A 20681-nucleotide genomic window follows, 5' to 3' on the forward strand; every position below is an offset into this window, starting at 1 on the left:
TTCCCATCAGAGGCTTTTTAATACAGGTGGGAACATTGTTACGTGCCAACGTTGTTGTCTCAAGCCTGCAATGGTGGATAAACTAGTAGTCTTGGCCAAAAACCTATGAGACCCAGTTGAGAATTGCTGAGCAAGGAAGGTGGACGATATGCAGACAAATACATAACACAGCTGCAGGAATGTCTTTTCTTCTTTTTATTCATGTGACAGCTATCAGGAAGGCAGGAAATTTGGGAGTTAAAATGGTTCTGTTATTCATCAGTTATTTGCTGTTATTCAGTTCAATTATTTACAAGTTCAATTGAGTTTCTGTTTCTTTTATATTTAAATTAATTGTAAATCGTATTTTTCAAATAACTATAGTACAGCTGCACGTAAAGTTTTGATACTTAATATTTTTTAAATATTTTTACAACTTTGTTGCAGTTTTGCAGTTTTATATTGTTATATTTTGTGTAAACAACTCAGGGGACTAATGCACTTGCACTTTTATTTGACAGATTTAATATTTAAGTTCAAATATGTTGACAACTTTATTGTTTTACTGAGGTTTTTATTTATTGTTATAGTTTGTGAACAACTCTTATTTGTCATATTTAATATTTTTGTTCAACTATGTTTACAACTTTGTTGTTATTTTACAGAAGTTTTTATTTATTGTTATATTTTGTCAAAAACTTAGGGGACGAATGCACCTGCTCTTTTATTTGTCATTTAATGTATTTGCTGCTGTTGAAGTGTCAAATATTGTGTTCAATAAATTATCTATTTTGTGCAGACATTGCTTCTTGGATCCCTTCATAATAATACAGCAATCTTAATCATTCACAAATGAAACGGTATTATATGAATACACTGTGGTCACGGTGTGTCATGCAAAGTATTTCCAAACAGCTATTCAAGTCATCTAGTGAAAATTTCTTTAAGAAAAAAAAAAAAATATATATATATATATATATATATATATATATATATATATATATATATATATTTTTTTTTTTTTTTTTTACTATCGCAATATAATATCGCAATATATTGCACACCTCAAAAAAATCGCAACAATAGTTTTTTCCAATATCGTTCAGGCCTAATACCCACTGTGAAGGATGGGGTGGAAACATCATGCTTTGAGGCTGTTTTTCTGCAAAGTTACCAGGACGCCTGATATAGGAAAGAGGATGAAGTGTGAAGGAAAGAATGAATGGGGCCATGTATCGAGATTTTGAGTGAAAATCTCCTTCCATCGGCAAGGGCAATGAAGATGAGACGTGGCTGGGTCTTTCAGCATGACAATGACCCCAAACGCACAGCCAGGGCATCAAAGGAGTGGCTTCGTAAGAAGCATTTCAAGGTCCTGGAGTGGCCTAGCCAGTCTCCAGATCTCAACCCCATAGGAAATCTGTGGAGGGAGTTGAAAGTCCGTGTTGCCCAACGACAGCCCCAAAACATCACTGCTCTAGAGGAGATCTGCATGGAGGAATGGAATAAAATACCAGCAACAGTGTGTGAAAAGCTTGTGAAGAGTTACAGAAAACGTTTGGCCTCCGTTATTGCCAACAAAGGGTACATAACAAAGTATTGAGATGAACTTTTGGTATTGACCAAATACTTATTTTCCACCATGATTTGCAAATACAGTCTTTAAAAATCAAACAATGTGATTTTCTGTTTTTTTTTCCACATTCTGTCTCTCATGGTTGAGGTTTACCCATGTTGACAATTACATGCGTCTCTAATATTTTCAAGTGGGAGAACTTGCACAATTAGTGGTTGACTAAACTCATTTACCCCACTGTATTTATTTATTATTTATTTTCATATTTTTAAAATATACATATATTATATAACCGTGCAGAATGGAAAAAGTAATCTTTTTTTTGTACTGTAAACAAGCTTAACAAGATCAAAAAGGGGGGAAAAAAAGAAAGGATGCTTGACACCTGTTGTCGTTAACAAAAATGCAATCTGCGTATACATTAGCGGGCAGGTTTGAATAGCAAATAAAGTTTTGCATGTATTTTCTGTTTGACCATACTTTTGAATAAAAATAAAAGTACACAGTGACTTTCCAAATACGCGGTGTTGTATCTTTAAAGCTAGTACAAGAAATTCACTATTAATTCCACTCGAATCAGCAAATAATTAATAAAAAAGAAGGACACCTACCCTCTGTACATTATTGATTTTCAAACTGAGCTGAGCCACGTTAGAACGAATTATATTGTCATATTCTGACAGGTCCATCTGCAGCAGATGGTCGTGGACCAGCCTCAGAACTATGTAACCTCCAAACTTGGCAGCTGCTTCAGCCAACTGCAGGTACTGGTTGGACGTCACAGAGATCAACTTCTCCTGGGTATCCAGCAAAGTGCCAAAATAGGGATAATCCTAGGGAATTGAGTTGAATTCACCAATAAATAACACAGATTTGCACAAGGATGCATTGAATTTGGATAGTGGCTGTGATACAGTTGTGGTCAAAAGTTTACATACACTTATGAAGAGCATAATGTCATGGCTCTCTTGAGTTTCCAGTTATTTTTACAACTCAGATTTTTCTCTGATAGAGTGATTGGAACAGATACTTCTTTGTGACAAAAAACATTCATGAAGTTTGGTTCTTTTATGACTTTATTATGGGTGAACAGAAAAAAGTGATCAAATTTGCTGAGTCAAAAATATACATACAGCAGCGCTAATATTTGGTAACATGTCCCTTGGCCATTTTCACTTCAATTAGGCGCTTTTGGTAGCCATCCACAAGCTTCTGGCAAGCTTCTGGTTGAATCTTTGACCACTCCTCTTGACAGAATTGGTGCAGTTCAGTTAAATTTGATGGCTTTCTGACATGGACTTGTTTCTTCAGCATTGTCCACAAGTTCTCAATGGGGTTTAAGTCAGGACTTTGGGAAGGCCATTCGAAAACCTTAATTCTAGCCTGATTTAGCCATTCCATTACCACTTTTGATGTGTGTTTGGAGTCATTGCCCTGTTGGAACACCCAACTGCGCCCAAGACCCAATCTTCGGGCTGATGACGTTAGGTTATCTTGAAGAATTTGAAGGTAATCCTCCTTCTTCATTATCCCATTTACTCTCTGTAAAGCACCAGTTTCATTGTTAGCAAAACAGCCCCACAGCATAATACTACCACCACCGTGCTTGACGGTAGGCACGGTGTGCTTGGGGTTAAAAGGCCTCACCTTTTCTCCTCCAAACATATTGCTGGGCATTGTGGCCAAACAGCTTGATTTTTGTTTCGTCTGACCACAGAACTTTCCTCCAGAAGGTCTTATCTTTGTCCATGTGATCAGCAGCAAACTTCAGTCGAGCCTTAAGGTGCCGCTTTTGGAGCAAGGGCTTCCTTCTTGCACGGCAGCCTCTCAGTCCATGGAGATACAAAACACGCTTGACTGTGGACACTGACACCTGTGTTCCAGCAGCTTCTAATTCTTGGCAGATCTGCTTTTTGGTGATTCTCGGTTGAATCTTCACCCTCCTGACCAATTTTCTCTCAGCAGCAGGTGATAGCTTGCGTTTTCTTCCTGATCGTGGCAGTGACAAAACAGTGCCATGCACTTTATACTTACAAACAATTGTTTGCACTGTTGCTCTAGGGACCTGCAGCTGCTTTGAAATGGCTCCAAGTGACTTTCCTGACTTGTTCAAGTCAATGATTGTTCAAGTCAATAATCACTCACAAGAAATTGCTAATTCGTGTTGCTGTATGTATATTTTTGACCCAGCAGATTTGATCACTTTTTCTGTTAACCCATAATAAAGTCATAAAAGAACCAAACTTCATGAATGTTTTTTGTGACAAAGAAGTATCTGTTCCAATCACTCTATCAGAGAAAAATCAGAGTTGTAGAAATAACTGGAAACTCAAGAGAGCCATGACATTATGTTCTTCACAAGTGTATGTAAACTTTTGACCACAACTGTATGTTTAAATTACACTGCTGGCCAAAAGTATTGGCAGCCCTGCAATTCTGTCCGATAATGCTCAATTTCTCCCAGAAAATGAATGCAGTTACTGATGCTTTGGTAGTAATATCTTCATTTATTTTGCTTGCAATGAATAAACACAAAAGTGAATGGAAAAAAAGTTAAATAATTATCATTTTACACATAACTCCAAAAATGGGCCGGACAAAAGTATTGGCATCCTAATATTTGGTAGCATAATCTTTAGACAAAATAACTGTGAACAACCGCTTCCATATCCATCAATGTGTTTCTTACAATGCTCTGCTGGAATTTTAGACCATTCTTCTTTGGCCAACTGCTCCAAGTCTCTGAGATTTGAAGGGTGCCTTCTCCAAACTGCCATTTTCAAATCTATCCACAGGCGTTCTATGGGATTCAGGTCTGGACTCATTGCTGGCCACTTTAGAAGTCTCCAGTGCTTTCTCTCAAACCCTTTTCGAGTGCTTTTTGAATCATTGTCCTGCTGGAAGACCCATGACCTCTGAGAAGGACCCAGCTTTCTCACACTGGGCCCCACATTATGCTGCAAAATTGTTTGGCAGTCTTCAGACTTCGTAATGCCATGCACACAGTCAAGCAGTCCAGGGCCAGAGACAGCAAAGAAACTCTTAAACATCAGAGAACCTCCACCATGTTTGACTGTGGGGACCGTGTTTTTTTCTTTGAAGGCCTTGTTTTTTCCCTTCAAACTCTATGTTGATGCCTTTTCCCAAAAAGCTCTACTTTTGTCTCATCTGAGCAGAGAACATTGTTCCTAAACGTTTTTGGCTATCTCATGTAAGTTTTGGCAAACTCCAGCCTGGCTTTTTTTTGTCTCTGGGTCAGAAGTGGGGTCTTCCGTGGGGTCAGAAGTGGGGCCCATCCGTCCTGGGAGTGGAACTCTCCTGATTGTGGTTCTCCCCAAGATTTCTCTTTTTTCCCATGTTTTTTTTTTTTTTTTTTTCCTTGCCGCCATGGAGGGTCTAAGGATGGGGGATGCCCAGGACATGGACTCATCTCATTCATCTACTTTATCTGACTGTGTATATAAAAAAATACTCTGTAAAGCCATCTGAGACAAACCTGTTGTAATATAGGGCTATACAAATAAAATTGAATTGAATCTTCCTGGGTATTCTACCATAAAGTCCTTTTTCATTCAGACGTCGACAAATAATACGGGTTCACACTGTTGTACCCTTGGACTGCATGACAACTTGAACTTTTTTTTTGTTAGTCGAGGTTCTGCACAATCTTTCGTTGAAGTATCTCATCAAGTTTTCTTTTCTGTCCACATTTAGGGAGGTTAGCCACAGTGCCACGGGCTTTACACTTATTGATGACACTGCGCATGGTAGACACAGGAACATTCAGTTCTTTGGAGATGGACGTAGCCTTGAGATTGCCCATGCTTCCTAACAATTTTGCTTCTCAAGTCCTCAGACAGTACTTTGGTCTTCTTTCTTTTCTCCATGCTCAATGTGGTACACCAAGGACACAGGACAGTGCTTGACTCAACTTTAATCCATTTTAACTGGCTGAAAGTGTGATTTAGTTTTTGCCAGAACCTGTTATGTGCCACAGGTAAGTAACAGGTGCTGTTAATTACACAAATTAGAGAAGCATCACGTGATTTTTCAAAGGGTGCCAATAATTTTGGCTGGCCCATTCTTGGAGTTTTGTTTGAAATTATATTGATTTATTTTTTTCCCCCCCATTCTCTTTTGTGTTTTTTCATTGCAAGCAAAATAAATGAAGATATTACTACCAAAGCATTTGTAATTGCATTTTCTGGGGGAAATTGAGCATTATCTGACAGAATTGCAGCGGTGCCAGTACATTTGGCCAGCAGTGTATGTTTTGGGTAGCACCAGGAAAAATACTTACTAAATCGTCAGAAGTGAATCGAAACGACAGGGATGGAATGCCAGTAAAGGCAGTAAAAGGATAAGCGGCATTATCCATCTTCAGAGGTTCCAACCTGAATATATGTGAAGATTTCTCAATGTGAAAATCAAGACAGCAAGCCAACACATTGCAAATGCCAATAACACTGTGATCCCAGACAGGAATTTATAAACAAACATACACGTTAGATTCCCAGTTGTCCTTTCCAAAGCGAGAAAAGAGGGACACGGCATTATTCTGGAGGCCAACCTGAGAAAACAATGTTGTTTATACAGTTCTAATGTCATGTATTGCACTCTTGAAATCATCTGTATTGCTATAATAGTTTTACCTCTTTGAGAGTGCGTTCAATTAAGCTGTGCATCATAGGACTTCCTGCTACTTTAAACCCATTATGTCCTGGAAAGGGATTGATTTAATCATTATTTAACAAAAATAAATGAATTAAAAATGCATAGTAAGTAGTCATTTATAAACCAAGACAGAGGTGGGTAGAAAACTTTATAGTGCCTGTGACAGCATATAAAAAATCTTAAATAGATTAATTATGTGAATTCGATCAAATTTTGAGACGATTCGACTATATACAGTACAACAATTTAGCAAAGCCCAGATGACGAGAAATTTAGTTTTTTAATCTGCCGTTTACCATGCCGGTTATTATAGTGCTCTAGCGTCCCCAGCTGGATGATGACGTCGGCAGGGTAACGATTTCATTTGATTTAGAATTCAGCCCATTGAGGGGGAAGTTTCAGAATGGGGAAAATGCAACAGAGAGCAGCAAAATGTCATGATTGTTTCAATCTCTCTACACAAATATTTTTACAGGATATTCTTTTTAATCTAAGTATTTTTCCCCAATTGCTAAATAAATGGTATGGTCATGACGAATAACAGTCTTTTGCTAAGTGGAATATGAAATATTAAAAATGCATTTATTCAGTATGACAGGAGAACATTCTTGCATAATGGTCAAAACGTCCGACTTCGTTCTCTCCCGAACTGTATTTTATGCCACCGGACTTAGTCCGGCTTTTGTCATTTCCCTGCCCCAGCTTCGGAGACTGAGGAAAGAGCGTAGACAAAACAGGAGGCATGACAGCTAGCCGACATGCTAACCCGAACTGAGCAGCTTTTCCAAGTCTTATTTTCGCCTTTCGAAAACGAAAAATCCCCCAAACCCCGCCGACCATGTCACACACGGCGGCGGGGTTGATTGTCTTCACTGATCAGCGGCGAGCAAGTTACAGCTCATCATTCTGCTGCGGCTCTGGTGGGCAGGCAGAGAGGGGAGAGAAGGGAATGAACGCCGGAAATTCACAAAATTCGCGCATTCTCAGAGGACAAACCGTCCGACGTCGGAGGGGGGAGGGCTCCGGGACCAAGCCGAGGATAGTGGTCTATTGGCGGCCACACGAAGAGGACCGAGGGGCTAGAAGTGACCATGGTGTGTGACAAGCCACCGCTCGTCGGCCGAGTGGCCTTCTCGGTGGACAATGAGCATTGTCTCCCAAAAATTCCAAGCCATCTCCTTATTAAAACGTGTGCCAGGATCCCAGTATTTGACATAATATAAAACGCATAGCTTACTTGCTCGTCGGTCCAATGGCCCCCCAGTTTTCGGACTTGTTTTGGCCATTATCCTCAGAGAACAAGAATTTTTTGAAACCCAAAAAGACTCACACGCATTTCCCCGGTGCAGCAACAAAAGCCTGCAGCACATTGGGCTGGCATGATGCGAAAAATAAACTAAATAATCCAAAAAATCTGCTGAATCCGCAATCGTTTTGCATACTGTAGTATTGGCTGTATAATGAAGATGATTAGCCCGCTGCCGTCACATTTGCATTCTTCGTGAAGGAAGTCACTCATTTTTATGGCGTGGGGTTCAAAAAGTGACTAAACATATCGATCGCTTCCACACACATCCAAGCGGTCCATTTCATTCAGGAACATAAAATACCGCGTGAAATATGAAATACACATGCTTTTTGCTGTCAGAGGCACTTTAACTTGAGTAATAGTAGCGTAACTTCAAAAAGATAATTATTCTCAAGTAAAGGTAGTCTTCCAGAAAATTTACTCAAGTACAAGTAAAAAGGTGTTTGGTGAAATGAACACTCAAGTAATGTGTACCTGCTTACGATGTCTGATTTTTTTTTTTTTTTTTTAAAGAATGGAATATATTTTTTCTCAGGTCAACGTCATCTATATGAACCGTCATTATCATACTGTACAATTACATGCCAAAAAAGTGCACAAAAACCATTGAATTGCGACTGGAAAAATCTACAGGAATGAAACATCATCAACATCAAACATGAGTATGAGTGCCCTCTAGTGATTAAAACATATTTTATTTCAATCCATCCATTATGTACTGCTTAATCTGGGATCCTGTTCTTTCGGTCACTACCCACACCTCGTGATGAGTGATGCACGACAATAAATTTTTCAACCGATACCGATAATTTCCTCCTCCTTCCAGCCGATAACCGATAATGTCAAGCCAATAATTCTATTTAAAGATATACATAGACATCATCATTATTGATGGGTCAGCTCAGACATGCACTGCACAACTCCTTCAAGCAGGGGGACGCCCACATCAAGAGGAGCTATTCACAAACACATGCACGCAGCGAACTAACGGTGGATTTCAGTTCAAAAAGTACAAAAGCAAGGAAGGAATGTTTCAGGAGTGATTTGTTGGCCGATTCAAGGTAATTATTATATTTTTCGTACCTTGCATGCATTTTGAAACGTGAAAAAATGGGAGAAATTAGCCGCTAAGGCATTGGCATCATAGTTCGCAATATTTACATATTATAAATGCTACCTGCACCTTTTTTTTTTTTTTTTGCTTTTAACCAAGAATCGAGACTGTTTTACATCCATATCTATAAACAATTCAGGGATATAAGCATTTATTCATAAGAATTTCAATGTAAAAAGCTCTTTGTTGTGGTAAGGCAGCGCCACAGTGAACGTAAAGACATGCCACACATTCGACATATTTACATAAAATAAGAGCTACCTGCAAGGTTTCTTTTTGCTTTAAACCAAGAATCAAGACTATTTTATATCCATATCGATAAAGAATTCAGGGATTTAAGCATTTAGTCACAAGAATTTCAACGTAAAAAAGCTCTTTGTTGTGATAAGGCGCCGCCACAGTGAACGTAAAGACATGCCACACATTCGACATATTTACATAAAATAAGAGCTACCTGCAAGGTTTCTTTTGCTTTTAACCAAGAATCGAGACTGTTTTACGTCCATATCTATACGGAATTCAGGGATTTAAGCAAGAACTTTCAACGAAAAAAAGCTCTTTGTCTGCGATTCCACTCGGTCAGCTTTGACGGCCTCGCCAACAATGCAGGCCCCCTATTTATCGGCCCCGCGCCCAGTGTCCCGTCAATTACATAATGAAGTCAATGAGATATATGTAGAACTTATAGCAAATAAAGCATACCATGCAAAAATAGAATTTATTGCTATTTTTTTCCACATCAAATGTGAACACGTAGTAAATTCCAACATCCAAACAATGACAGATTGTCTGACATTGTGTAAAGGTAAACTTTTGGCAACAATTACTTCTAGAGTAAATACCTACGCACAAAAATGCCTTTGAAACTAAGCCACTCCTAACATATATAACATTACTACACTGCAAAAACACACCTATTAAAACTAGTTACATTCCCTTGTTTTCAGTGTAAATCTATTGGAAATAAGTGAAATTATTTTCCAGAACTTCAACTAAATTTCTCTCAAATTTCTTGAAATAATAAAAATAGCTAGCTGAAAATAAGCTTAACACCCTTATTTTAAGAAATAAATTATATTTAATCTTAAAAAAAAACTTGTCAAAAATGTTCTTTATTCAAGAATAGATATGGTTCAAAACATTGTTTGAAAGTTTTTCTTGATCTGTGTGAAAAATTACGAATTTTTAGATGTATGGGCTTAATGCGAACAAATAGTAATATTGACTTCAAGTAGAATAATCTGACGCATTCATCTGTTAACTACCCTAATTTTCGCACTATAAGCCGCACCTGACTATAAGCCGCCACCCACCAAATCTGAAACGAAAACGGCATTTGTTCGTGGATAAACCGCACTGGACTATAAGCTGCAGCTGTCCTCACTGTATTATGAGATATTTACACAAAAAGATATGTATCAACTGGTGACACTTTAGTTGAGAGCGGCATCATAAGACCAAATGAACCACCATTGCTACATTGGTTCAAGAAGCTTCAATTTGGCCATCACTGTTCTCTTGGGGGAGACAGTCAACCTCTGCTGCCACCTGCTGTCAACACTTTTGTCATCCAACATGCCTCCTAGCATGCATTACAGCGCTACAGATGTGAATAAATAAAATTTCATGTTCTATGTTAATTATTTCTTCAGTTACTGGTCTAGTTGTTTCATTAATTGCTAGATATGGAATTTGTTAACACTTTATTTGACAGTGGCGCCATAAGACTGTCATAAGACCATAATATTATGACATGACACTGCCATTAGCACTAATGAATGCTCTCGACAGATGTCATTTTGTGGCATCCAGCAAATTATCTCCCTTTTAAAAGGATGTAAAAGATCCGAGCTGGACATAAATGGATTTAGGGACATAATTTGCCGAATGACATTGAATGACATCTGTCATAAGCATTCATGAATGGCCAATATAATGTCATGTCATAATTATTACGGTCTTATGGCAGTCTTATGATGCCGCTGTCAAATAAAGTGTTAGCTATTTACCCAAATAAATCAACAAATAAGCCGCACTGGACTATAAGCCACAGGATTCAAAATGAGGGGAAAAAAGTAGCGGCTTATAGTCCGAAAATTACGGTAGTCCTTAACAATCAAAACAAGATGGAGAAAATTGTTTGACTAGGTTTAAGGGAAAAAATCTGATGAAGACGTTTTTATTTGCAGTGTACTGAGCATTATTTGCCTCAGGCAGATCTTGTCAGTGGAGTGGGGTTTGGTGCATGTTGAAATTATCATCTAACAACATGCTGTCATGCTAAGCATGCTTACTTGACTAAAATCACTTGCTAAAATGTCCGTGGTGAAACTGATGTGATCGGCATGTTTTTCACGAAGAATGGTGGTCATATAAGGCAGGTAAGCAGGCATACGAAGAGTAGCAGCGGCTCTGTGTCTGGTAGAAGGGCAGGGGTCCCCAGCTGCCGGGTCGCAGCCCGTTACCAGTCTGTGGCACATTTGCTACCGGGCCGCACAGAAATATTAACTTATTAACCACTGCATTCTGGCCAAATTACCGTATTTTTCGGACTATAAGTCGCAGTTTTTTTTCATAGTTTGGCTGGGGGTGCGACTTATACTCAGGAGCGACTTATGTGTGAAATTATTGACACATTATGATATCATTTCAAATGTTACTTTGGTGTTTTGGAGTGACACTGATGGTTTGGTAAACTTGTTAGCATGTTCTTTATGCTATAGTTTATATATATATCTGAATAACTCTTAGTAGCTATGGCCACGTTCACATTCTGCCATTGGCAATGTATGTTTAATTGTATTATTGACTTTTTATATTTAAATGCATTTTAGTCTGTGGCACTTTCACGCCCAAGTGGGGGCACACTCGCACTTGTTTACGCGAAGAAGAACGCTCACATGCCAGAAGAAGACTGACAGCTACGCAGCGTCTGAGCGAGTGGGCGAGAGACAGAAACACGGCTACAAACCTATGTTCATTGTTTATGCTTGTAAAATATCTCTACAGAGGCAACACCTGCGTGTATCATCTTTTCTGTCGTTGTTGTGTGTTTTCCACCCGCGATCGGACACTTAGAGCCAGTTATGTGGTTGTTTCAACGATGTGATAATGCGAGCGAGCGCATGCTAACCGTTTGTGTCATTGCTGTAATAGCAGCTAATTATCATTTATTTACGTTGATGCGAACCTGTTTGGTATCGAGGACGAAATTGATTTGTATTATTTTTATTTTCACTTTTCAAATGATGGTGTCATAACGACAGCCAAAATAAAGTCAGCAAATTATACGGACGTCCAGCATCGTCATTTGGGAGTTTATCTCGCTGGATTGCCAGGACCGAGCCGTAGCGTCCTGGTGAGGACAGTATAGTTGCATTTCGTTGTTCATGCATCATGTAACATTATCATACCGTACACTTATTCAGCATGTTGTTCGCTAATGTATTTTTATATTAAATTGCCTTTCAAGATGACATATCTGTTCTGTGTATTGGATTTTATAAAGTAAATTTCCCCCCAAAATGCGACTTATACTCCGACATACATATGTTTTTTTCCTCTTCGTTGGGCATTTTATGGCTGGTGCGGCTTATACTCAGGTGCGACTTACAGTCCGAAAAATACGGTAACTTTGGCGTGTGCCCCTTAACACACCAATATCCCTGTCTACTCTAGATATAATACTACAGGATAGAATGTCGTCATAGAAATCCACTGATTGGAATGCTAGCAGTACATCTTGTTTTGTACTGGACTGTCTCAAAAAATTAGAATATTGTGTATTCTAATTTTCTGAGACAGTCCAGTATATTGACAACAAGCTGGACAGGTGTGTACAGGCTAAGGGCATAAATAAGAAAGGACAAAGCAGGCTCCATTTCCTGAGGAGGCTCAGGCTTTTGATTTGAGGAAGTTGCCATGTTGTCTTGGCTGATCGGGAGGTGTGTTTCTGTGAAGAGGAGGATTGTGGACTCTGTGGGAGCGACACTTAAGAGAAGGATGCAGGGCTTCCTGACCGTTGGCACCTGCTCCACTACCATACGTACGGTATGGTAGTGGAGCAGGTGCCTTACCTTACTTACCTTACTTAACCATACCATACCATACCATACCATACCATACCATACCATACCATACCATACCATACCATACCATACCATACCATACCATACCATACCATACCATACCAAACCAAAAACAGGGTTCCTATGAGGTTTCAATAAGTGACATTTAAGACTTTTAAAGGGAACCTCGGATTCAAAGACTTGTAGGCTCTAATAAGCCACAATTGTTCTCTTTTACTAAAATATGTTATTAGAAACACATAAAACATATTGCCATTGATTTAAAAATCTATCATATTTAGTAAATGTTTTGACCTACGGAGGCTGCCATGTATTATGGAAGCTCGGGGTGATGACATAGATTGTCACTGTCACTCGACAAATACTACCGGGTTACTGCAATTCCTTATACATGGCAAGACGTCCAACACATGCACTCGTAGGTTAAAAGCGGCGAGTACTTACTATTTGTGTTTTAATTAGTCTTTTATTACCTTTTCATTGCCTCAAAATATTTTTGCTTGTGTTGGACTCTCAGTTTAAAGCATTGTATTTTCTTGTGGTAGCTTTAAAGCAGATTGTTGATCCGTTGACCACATTAGTCACGTCGCATACTTAAACCAACCTTATTTGATATTACTACATTTAAGTATTTTCTTAATGCATCTTTAGTATGTTCTGTCTGGATGCATCTAAACAAAACAAGCTGAAAGTGCACGGTATTACTTTAGGTGTCAAATTCGCCTCTTGTAGGACGTTTCGCCAGTCTAGCACATTTTGGCAGAACACTTTTTTTTTTTGCTACTCTCCTCTTGTCTCATCCCGTCTTTCCTGTTCATTTTGCATTTGCTGCTCGTTTTGTGAAATAACGGCAGTGCTGTCATGCTCATTAATGTTCATTTCGAACATCTTAAAAGAGTTGAACAGATGGCATGTTTATGTCGCTAGTCATACTCTGAAAGCCCGGCAGCGTAACCATGTGACGTCACCACCCTGCGACGTTAACAACAATGGCGACCTACTAGTCGAACAAATTTTACAAATTGTATAAAACTGAAAAAAATCAAGCGGGGTTCCAATATCAAATTATTTTACCTCATAATAACTATCTATTAAGAACTACCAGCCTTTTATCCGTGGGTCCCTTTAAAGACCATTTCAAGGCCATTTTGAAATGAATTTAATGCAATTTCCAGGACAGTTCGATGTCAAGCCCATAAAAAAAATCAGTAGCTCAGAAAATGCAATTATTTGCATCAGAGGACAGGTTTTTACTTGCAATGTGGATACTTCTCAAGACGTGACCTTTAAAATGTTGACAACGTACGACCTAGCAGTCGAAATTCGATTCCATTCAAGATACTTTATCAAGGTTAGTTAAGACTCAGGGTTTCTTAAAAAAGACAGATTAACTCATTGACAGCCATTGATGGTTATAGACGCCCGATTAATTAGGATTGGGAGATCTGACAGCAATCATGAGTTGCTAGCTTCCAGTTGAAAAATAGATTGGACATCTCCCTGTCAATGGCAGCCAACGAGTTAATCATCGCCCCTGCTTTTCTTTTTTTTCCTTTTATTGTTTAAATATGTATATGGCGGAAAACACAGACAAGACTGAAAATGAAGTTTCTGCTCTTGCACTCCTCTTTAAAAGAAACTGGTGTATTTTAAGACAAAACAACTGTTGTGTTTGACAGAACAATACTGGACTGTCTCAGAAAATTAGAATACACAATATTCTAATTTTCTGAGACAGTCCAGTATATCTATGTGCGCTTGTCCTCGATAATGATGTATGACGTAGGGTGGCCGCATCACATTTGTTCCTCAAAATAATTAGCCCCCACACTAGAATGACTGAAAAACAGACGTCTTTGGACAAATTGTTTACAGGGAAAAGGGCAGCTGACGAGCCAGAAGATGAGCCTACAACCTGGGAGAAAACAAAATCTACGCTACTTCCCAATCACTAAAGACCCACGAACTGCAAAGGAGTGGATTCGTGACCCGTATGTGGAAAAACTGAGTGATTCGAACATGTCTGTGCAACAGGAATATCAGCTTGTAGAGATTGCAAATCACGGCGACCTCAAACGTACATTTGAGACAACAACTCTACCGAGGTTCTAGATTAAAGTAATTTCGGAATATCCTGACATCGCTAGGAGAGCACTGAAAACTGCGCTCAGGGTCCCCCCAGGATTGATAAATCTAAATTCAAGACTTTTAAGACCTTTTTTAATGCCATTTCAACTGAAAATTAATACTTTTCTCGCACCCATTATTTAGATCATATTGAATCATATTAAATAAATAAAGCACTGAACATCAAATTTAACCTCAATTACCAAGTGTGTTTGACAAAAGAATGCACATATATTGAAGATACAATTAAAACACATTTAAAGTAACATTATAAAGTCTGTCAGAATTTTTTTAAATACACACACGCACACAATAATTATGGACAAAAAGAGGAGGAGGGCAGGACTCAGACCAGCCATCTTCTGTAACAGGCTAGTGCACCTGCCAAGACCCCAGTGAACATGGCTAACTCTCGAGTTAAAACGGCAAGATTCACATTCATTCGAAAGGCAAACCGAAATGTTTAAGCAGGTCCACTGCCTTCGCATGACCCATAAACTGCAACCTTAAGTATCTGGATGTAACTTGTGCCCCTATCACATACTCCAAAACAACGGGAATATCGCGAGACTGAACCATGCAGCAGTTGTGTGTGAAAACAATTTCCCGTGTCGACTGACATGGGAAGCAGTGTGCGTGAAAGCAGGCGTTGAATTCCCGGGTCACAGCAGATGGCTGATGACTTAAATATCATAGCGGCGGCCGATGTAACTTCCTCTTCGCAGTAAGAGGAAAAGCGGGAAACAAACATCGCAATTATAAACATAGCAAGCTGGAAACAGCTAAATTAAACTGAAAACATGACCAAAATTAAAATGTCAATTATTACGTCAGGCCGGGCCAGGGTTCTTTCTCGTTAACTTTTTGAAATAACTATATATTAACGATGTATGAATGATAAACTAAGGAATACCTGTTATAAAATAAATAATTTGGATAAAAAAAGAAGGCACTGTATGGTCATTGCAGAGCCAGAGCTGCCTATACGCCCTTTTTAATCATCCCCTCTGCGAGTCCGCAAAACCGCATCTGTTTATTTATACTTAACAAACTTTTCCAGCGTTATTTCGTTGTGTAAATAAATTTATAATGATCATAAAAATATGTAGCCTATTTAAACATTAAGAAAATATGCGTTTTTTTCTGCCAACTGAGAATTCGTTATAAAAGACAAGCTTTTATGCAGACATCGTCACAAATGTTATCACACAAAACGCGGGTCGGGCTTTAATACCCGCGGACCAGTTCGGGTCGGGCTGGACTTTTTAGACCCGATTTTACCTCTATCTTAAAGTCTTGATGAGCTTAAACTGGCTGCAGTTACGAAGTCGGGAATGCTCCCTCTGAAAAAAAAAACACGATTTGAGCAAAATTATGTTTAACAAACTTTTCCAGCGTTATTTCATTGTGTTAATGCATTTATAATGGTCATAAAAATATGTAGACTATTTAAACATTAAGAAAATGTGCGGTTTTTTTTCTGCCAACTGAAAATTCGTTTCAAAAGACAGTTAAGACATGGGGAACGCTCCCTCTGGAACAAAACGCAATATGACCAACATTGTGACAGCCGATGCCGACCAAAAATGACGTAATATCCAAAAGAGAACACCAATGGACTCATTTGAAGTATATGAATGGTGGTCTGTTTTGGTGTTCAGAATCCACAATACTTCTGCCTGCAGGGCTTTCGTTCCACCGACAAACGGACACATTCCCAATGCAGAGGTGGATGGATTCTCCGTTTTGCCGGTTGTGGTAGTTTGGCACGCACGAGTTGCATTTCGATTTGTAGTGCAGTGCATCGTAAAATTTCTATGCGTCATCTTCGTTATGGATTAAAAAAAAAACAAAAAAACTTTGTTACGGATATAATTTAGGTTGCACTGAGATCTTCTTGAAAATCAAGACCACAGTGAAAAAATTCCAGACTTACAACAGCTAATTTAATACTTTTAATACCTTTAATAATGGAAAACTAAATTCAATGCTTTTTTAATACTTTTAATAACCCGCGGGTACCCTGTGTGCTACAATTTCCAACATCGTATCTTTGTGAAGCGGGCTTCTCTCACTCTCCCATCTCGGGACCATCTCGTCTCAACGAAACAAGCTCAGGCCTCCCACTGATTCAGCGGGTGAGTTGTATTTTCCCTGCACATAACACGATGGGGCTAAAAACAAATGTTATTTATATTTGCTGCATTTTTGTGCCGCATACTGCCGGTGTTCTCACAAATTTGGCATGCATGTAACGTTAAGCCTGTCGCAATATGCAATATTTTCATTTATCGTGCGATAAATGGAAGGCGGTAATTTTCCCACTGCGATTTATCGCCTCACATGCGTGCATACGTGCGTGCGTGCGTGTGCAGCAGATGTGCGGTGGACGTGCTGTTAAAAGTTCGGCTTCCTTGTTACCAAAAGCGCTATATGCTGTGATGAGGATTCATTCTGTTTTATTGACTTCTGGGCAGGGGTTAATTTGAGTTGGGTCATGCCGGAACATGTTCCGGTACCACTTGAATTTGGACTCCACGTGTTCCGGGACTTATTTAGTCCGATCTGGCACCTTTTGAGTGTAAATATTAATGATAATATCATGCCGGATAATGTGAGGCGATGAACTCATCATCGTCCCTTGCTACGCTAGCGCCCTCTACAATAAATCACCCCACGAAACGCTGCGCATTGCCGAACGGAGCACACATTACACAACACTGGAAACCACCACTTTAAAGTCATGGTTGCCCAAACTTTTCATCAAGCATTTGGGCTGAAGAGAAAACAGTCGCTTTAAATTGTAACGCTTGCTAAGTGAAAGCTTGGCAGCAAAAATAACACAGGAACCTTGACGCTTTTTACCCCCTCATTTTATTCTTCTTTCTGCCACCCTAATGTAAAACAAACAAGTCACTGGTGGGCGGCTATGCAGTCCACCAATTGGAGCGTCACGCTGGCGCACCAATAGGAGCCCCGCGTTGACGCATAAATTACCGTGCTGATGACAGCCCCAGTGATGCTACAATATAAAATGTTTTATAAAAATGTCCAGCCATCCATATATCTTCTTCCGCTTGCTCCGGGGTCGGGTCGCAGGGATAAAATATTAAGATGCATAGATTCATTTACAGAACATATCACAAGAATTGCATGCTCTTCCCAATCAGCACTTTTGGTCATCGGTGCTTTCAACTCCGAACTATAGAAAAAGTCAACACCACGCTTCCTTTCTCTCCCCCATACGCTCACCCACTTCTTCTTCTACACCAAATTGGCAATGCCGGTCACATTGAAACAGGACAGCGGCCCCTTGAAGATGCTGGTAACAATGTTGTTTATAAAAATGTTACGTCATTAAGTGAGACCTGTTGAGAAACTAATTGCTGACTCCTGTCCCACCTGTGGTTATGTGGACAATTGCCCGTGCTGAGCAGAGTATAGCCTAAATAATTCTAAATTGTTGTCATAACATTCATACAATGCATATTATGCTTTTAATTTTTTTATGATTGTTTTGGTGGTACTATGATTCCATTTCTCTTGTGAAGCATCTTTGTGTGGCTTGAAAAGGGCTCTAGAAGTAAGATGTAATATTATTATTATTATCTGAAATTGAGGCTTAGAAGTCCCACAGCATGGCAAGTGGGCATTTGCATGTTGTTTCAGCACCATTTCTGCTTATATTCTGGGACCTGTGTCCGTCTCGTCATCACTGCGCTGTCATATCTACTTTGCGTTCTGGCACCTTATGATTTACAAAATAAGCACTGCTTCTGGATATGTTTGTTTTACACATTTGAACCTAGCAGGATAAGTTCATACTACAGGTTTTAATGCATGAATCCGATTTTTTCGTGTTTTTCCGACTTGAGTGAGGCATTAACTTGACGATCTGAATGTGACAAGTCGCATGGAACTGGACCATTTCAAATCCGATCTGGGTCACTTTCGTATGTGGTCTAAGGGGCAGTTTACATGGCGACCCTGCGACACAAAGACGCAATGACTGAGTTGCGGACTCGCCTCGCGTGCATATGGTGTCGGCGAAGACGAAAAATTCTGAATCCTGCCTCCAAAGTGGAACAATTCGATTGCGGCGGGTTGAGGGGGGCTTCCTCGGCATGCATATCAAAGGCTCCTGCGGCGCGAGACCGCGCTGTCAACATCAGCACTCGTACACGTCACATTGGGCGTGCGCAGCTGTGCTACTAAACATTAAAAACAGCAAATATGGCGGAATGTTGGCTTTAATTTACTGTTTTAACAATATTTTTAAATTAAATATGTTGAACGTTTCAATTTTTGTGCAAAAGAATTTTGCTCAAAAAGGCACAAAAAGACATTTTTCCAGAATGTGGCTGGCGGTCTGAACTTTCAAGTCTCCCGAATCGGAATTCGTGCAGCAATGACGTCAGCAAAGCAAAAGCTGCAGGCAGGACGGGAGCGATGTAGCTGTGCATTAGCTTCTAGCTTGAAGTCTTGCTTTTATGCACGAAGCGGGCTTAAACACGGTCATAAAAAAATAAATAAAGAAAAGGATAAGCCTGACAATTTTCGATTTTAATTCTATGCGCCGAATGAGCAATATTTCAGTATTGCTTACATGGCCGAGACGGGACAAATTGACACACCCACGTCATGTCACGCACACAAGTCAAGGCTTATGTACCTGCATGTATGCGTTCTATCAGTCCTTATAAACTTTGAATAAAGGACTAAACGGGGATTATTAATGTCTGTTATTTGTGTCATCTTTTTGGAAATCAAAATATGATCACCCTGGAATGACATACAGCTAGCATGTGTAATTTGTTTTGATGCTTCTGCTCATGGGGTCACTTTGCTGAGCGCATCTCGGACTGCGAATTAGTGCATATACGTGATACTTGAACGGGCTCCATGGACAAAGGCCAAAAAACCAGACATGCCAAAAAATCGGATTTGTGCATTAAGACCTGCGGTATGAACTTAGCCTTAGTGAAGCCAAATTTTTATTACTGCTGCTTAATTAATCTATTTTTCCCTATTGTTGATGAAGTGCAATTGTTTTATTGCAATTGCAATTGTATCTTTCCTTGAAAAAGACATTTAAGTTATTCTGTGTATCTGTGCGGTATTGATATTGTTGTCTTTTACTTAAAAGAGGCATGGTCTATTGTTTTTAGTTGTGATTTCTTAAGTATTTTTGAATTTAAGAGGTAACGAGTATTGCGTTTAAATGGGTGTACTTAATATTACTTAGTAATATTAATATATACTGTATTCTTACTGTGTTATTGTAAATTGGTAAAAAAAAAATTGGGGGGGGCGCAATAATTTATGAAAGAATTTATCGCCCACTAAAATGTGTTATCGCGACAGGCCTACGTAACGTTAAAAATGACCGCGAATGCAGCGATTCCAAAGTACACACTACGAACTTTCTTTGAAGAAAGGGATATTAACAATTGGCATGTTAGCTGCACAAAACAACTGCACGCAGCTCTCTCACTTAACGACTTCGCCGTGTCATTAAGCATTAATTTACGCCATTTTCATGTTGCACATGTATGTTTATAATGTAAAAAAATTTTTAGCACCGTTAGATGACATTGAGAGTCCAACTGAATATAAAAGAGGACTTTTATCACCGCCACAAAAGCTTTGGGAGCAAAATTTTCGAAGGGAGCAAAATTTGACGGAACACCGGTCCGTGAAAAAAAAGACCGTCTGTGGTGCAAAAAAGGTTGGGGACCCCTGGCATAGGGAGTTGGGCAGCGTGTATTTCATTTCCTACGTGAAATCAGAACAATCACATCTTCCGCTTCCTGT

The 20681-nt window shown here is 39.3% G+C and overlaps 1 protein-coding gene across 1 annotated transcript in view; it reads right to left on the reverse strand.

The window, feature by feature from the left end:
- The window catches only part of tfr1a (transferrin receptor 1a), a 149769-nt gene that overhangs the window by 14274 nt on the left and 114814 nt on the right, over positions 1 to 20681 (reverse strand). Inside the window, exons 13-16 of the mRNA XM_057857109.1 lie at positions 6208 to 6275; positions 6058 to 6125; positions 5856 to 5949; positions 2167 to 2388 (exon numbers count right to left, since the gene is read on the reverse strand). Of these exons, the coding sequence (XP_057713092.1) occupies positions 2167 to 2388; positions 5856 to 5949; positions 6058 to 6125; positions 6208 to 6275 (452 nt within the window). The remainder of the gene's footprint in view (positions 1 to 2166; positions 2389 to 5855; positions 5950 to 6057; positions 6126 to 6207; positions 6276 to 20681) is intronic.

The sequence above is a fragment of the Corythoichthys intestinalis genome, chromosome 14, assembly GCF_030265065.1.
Source record: "Corythoichthys intestinalis isolate RoL2023-P3 chromosome 14, ASM3026506v1, whole genome shotgun sequence".
NCBI classification, from domain to species: Eukaryota; Metazoa; Chordata; class Actinopteri; order Syngnathiformes; family Syngnathidae; genus Corythoichthys; species Corythoichthys intestinalis.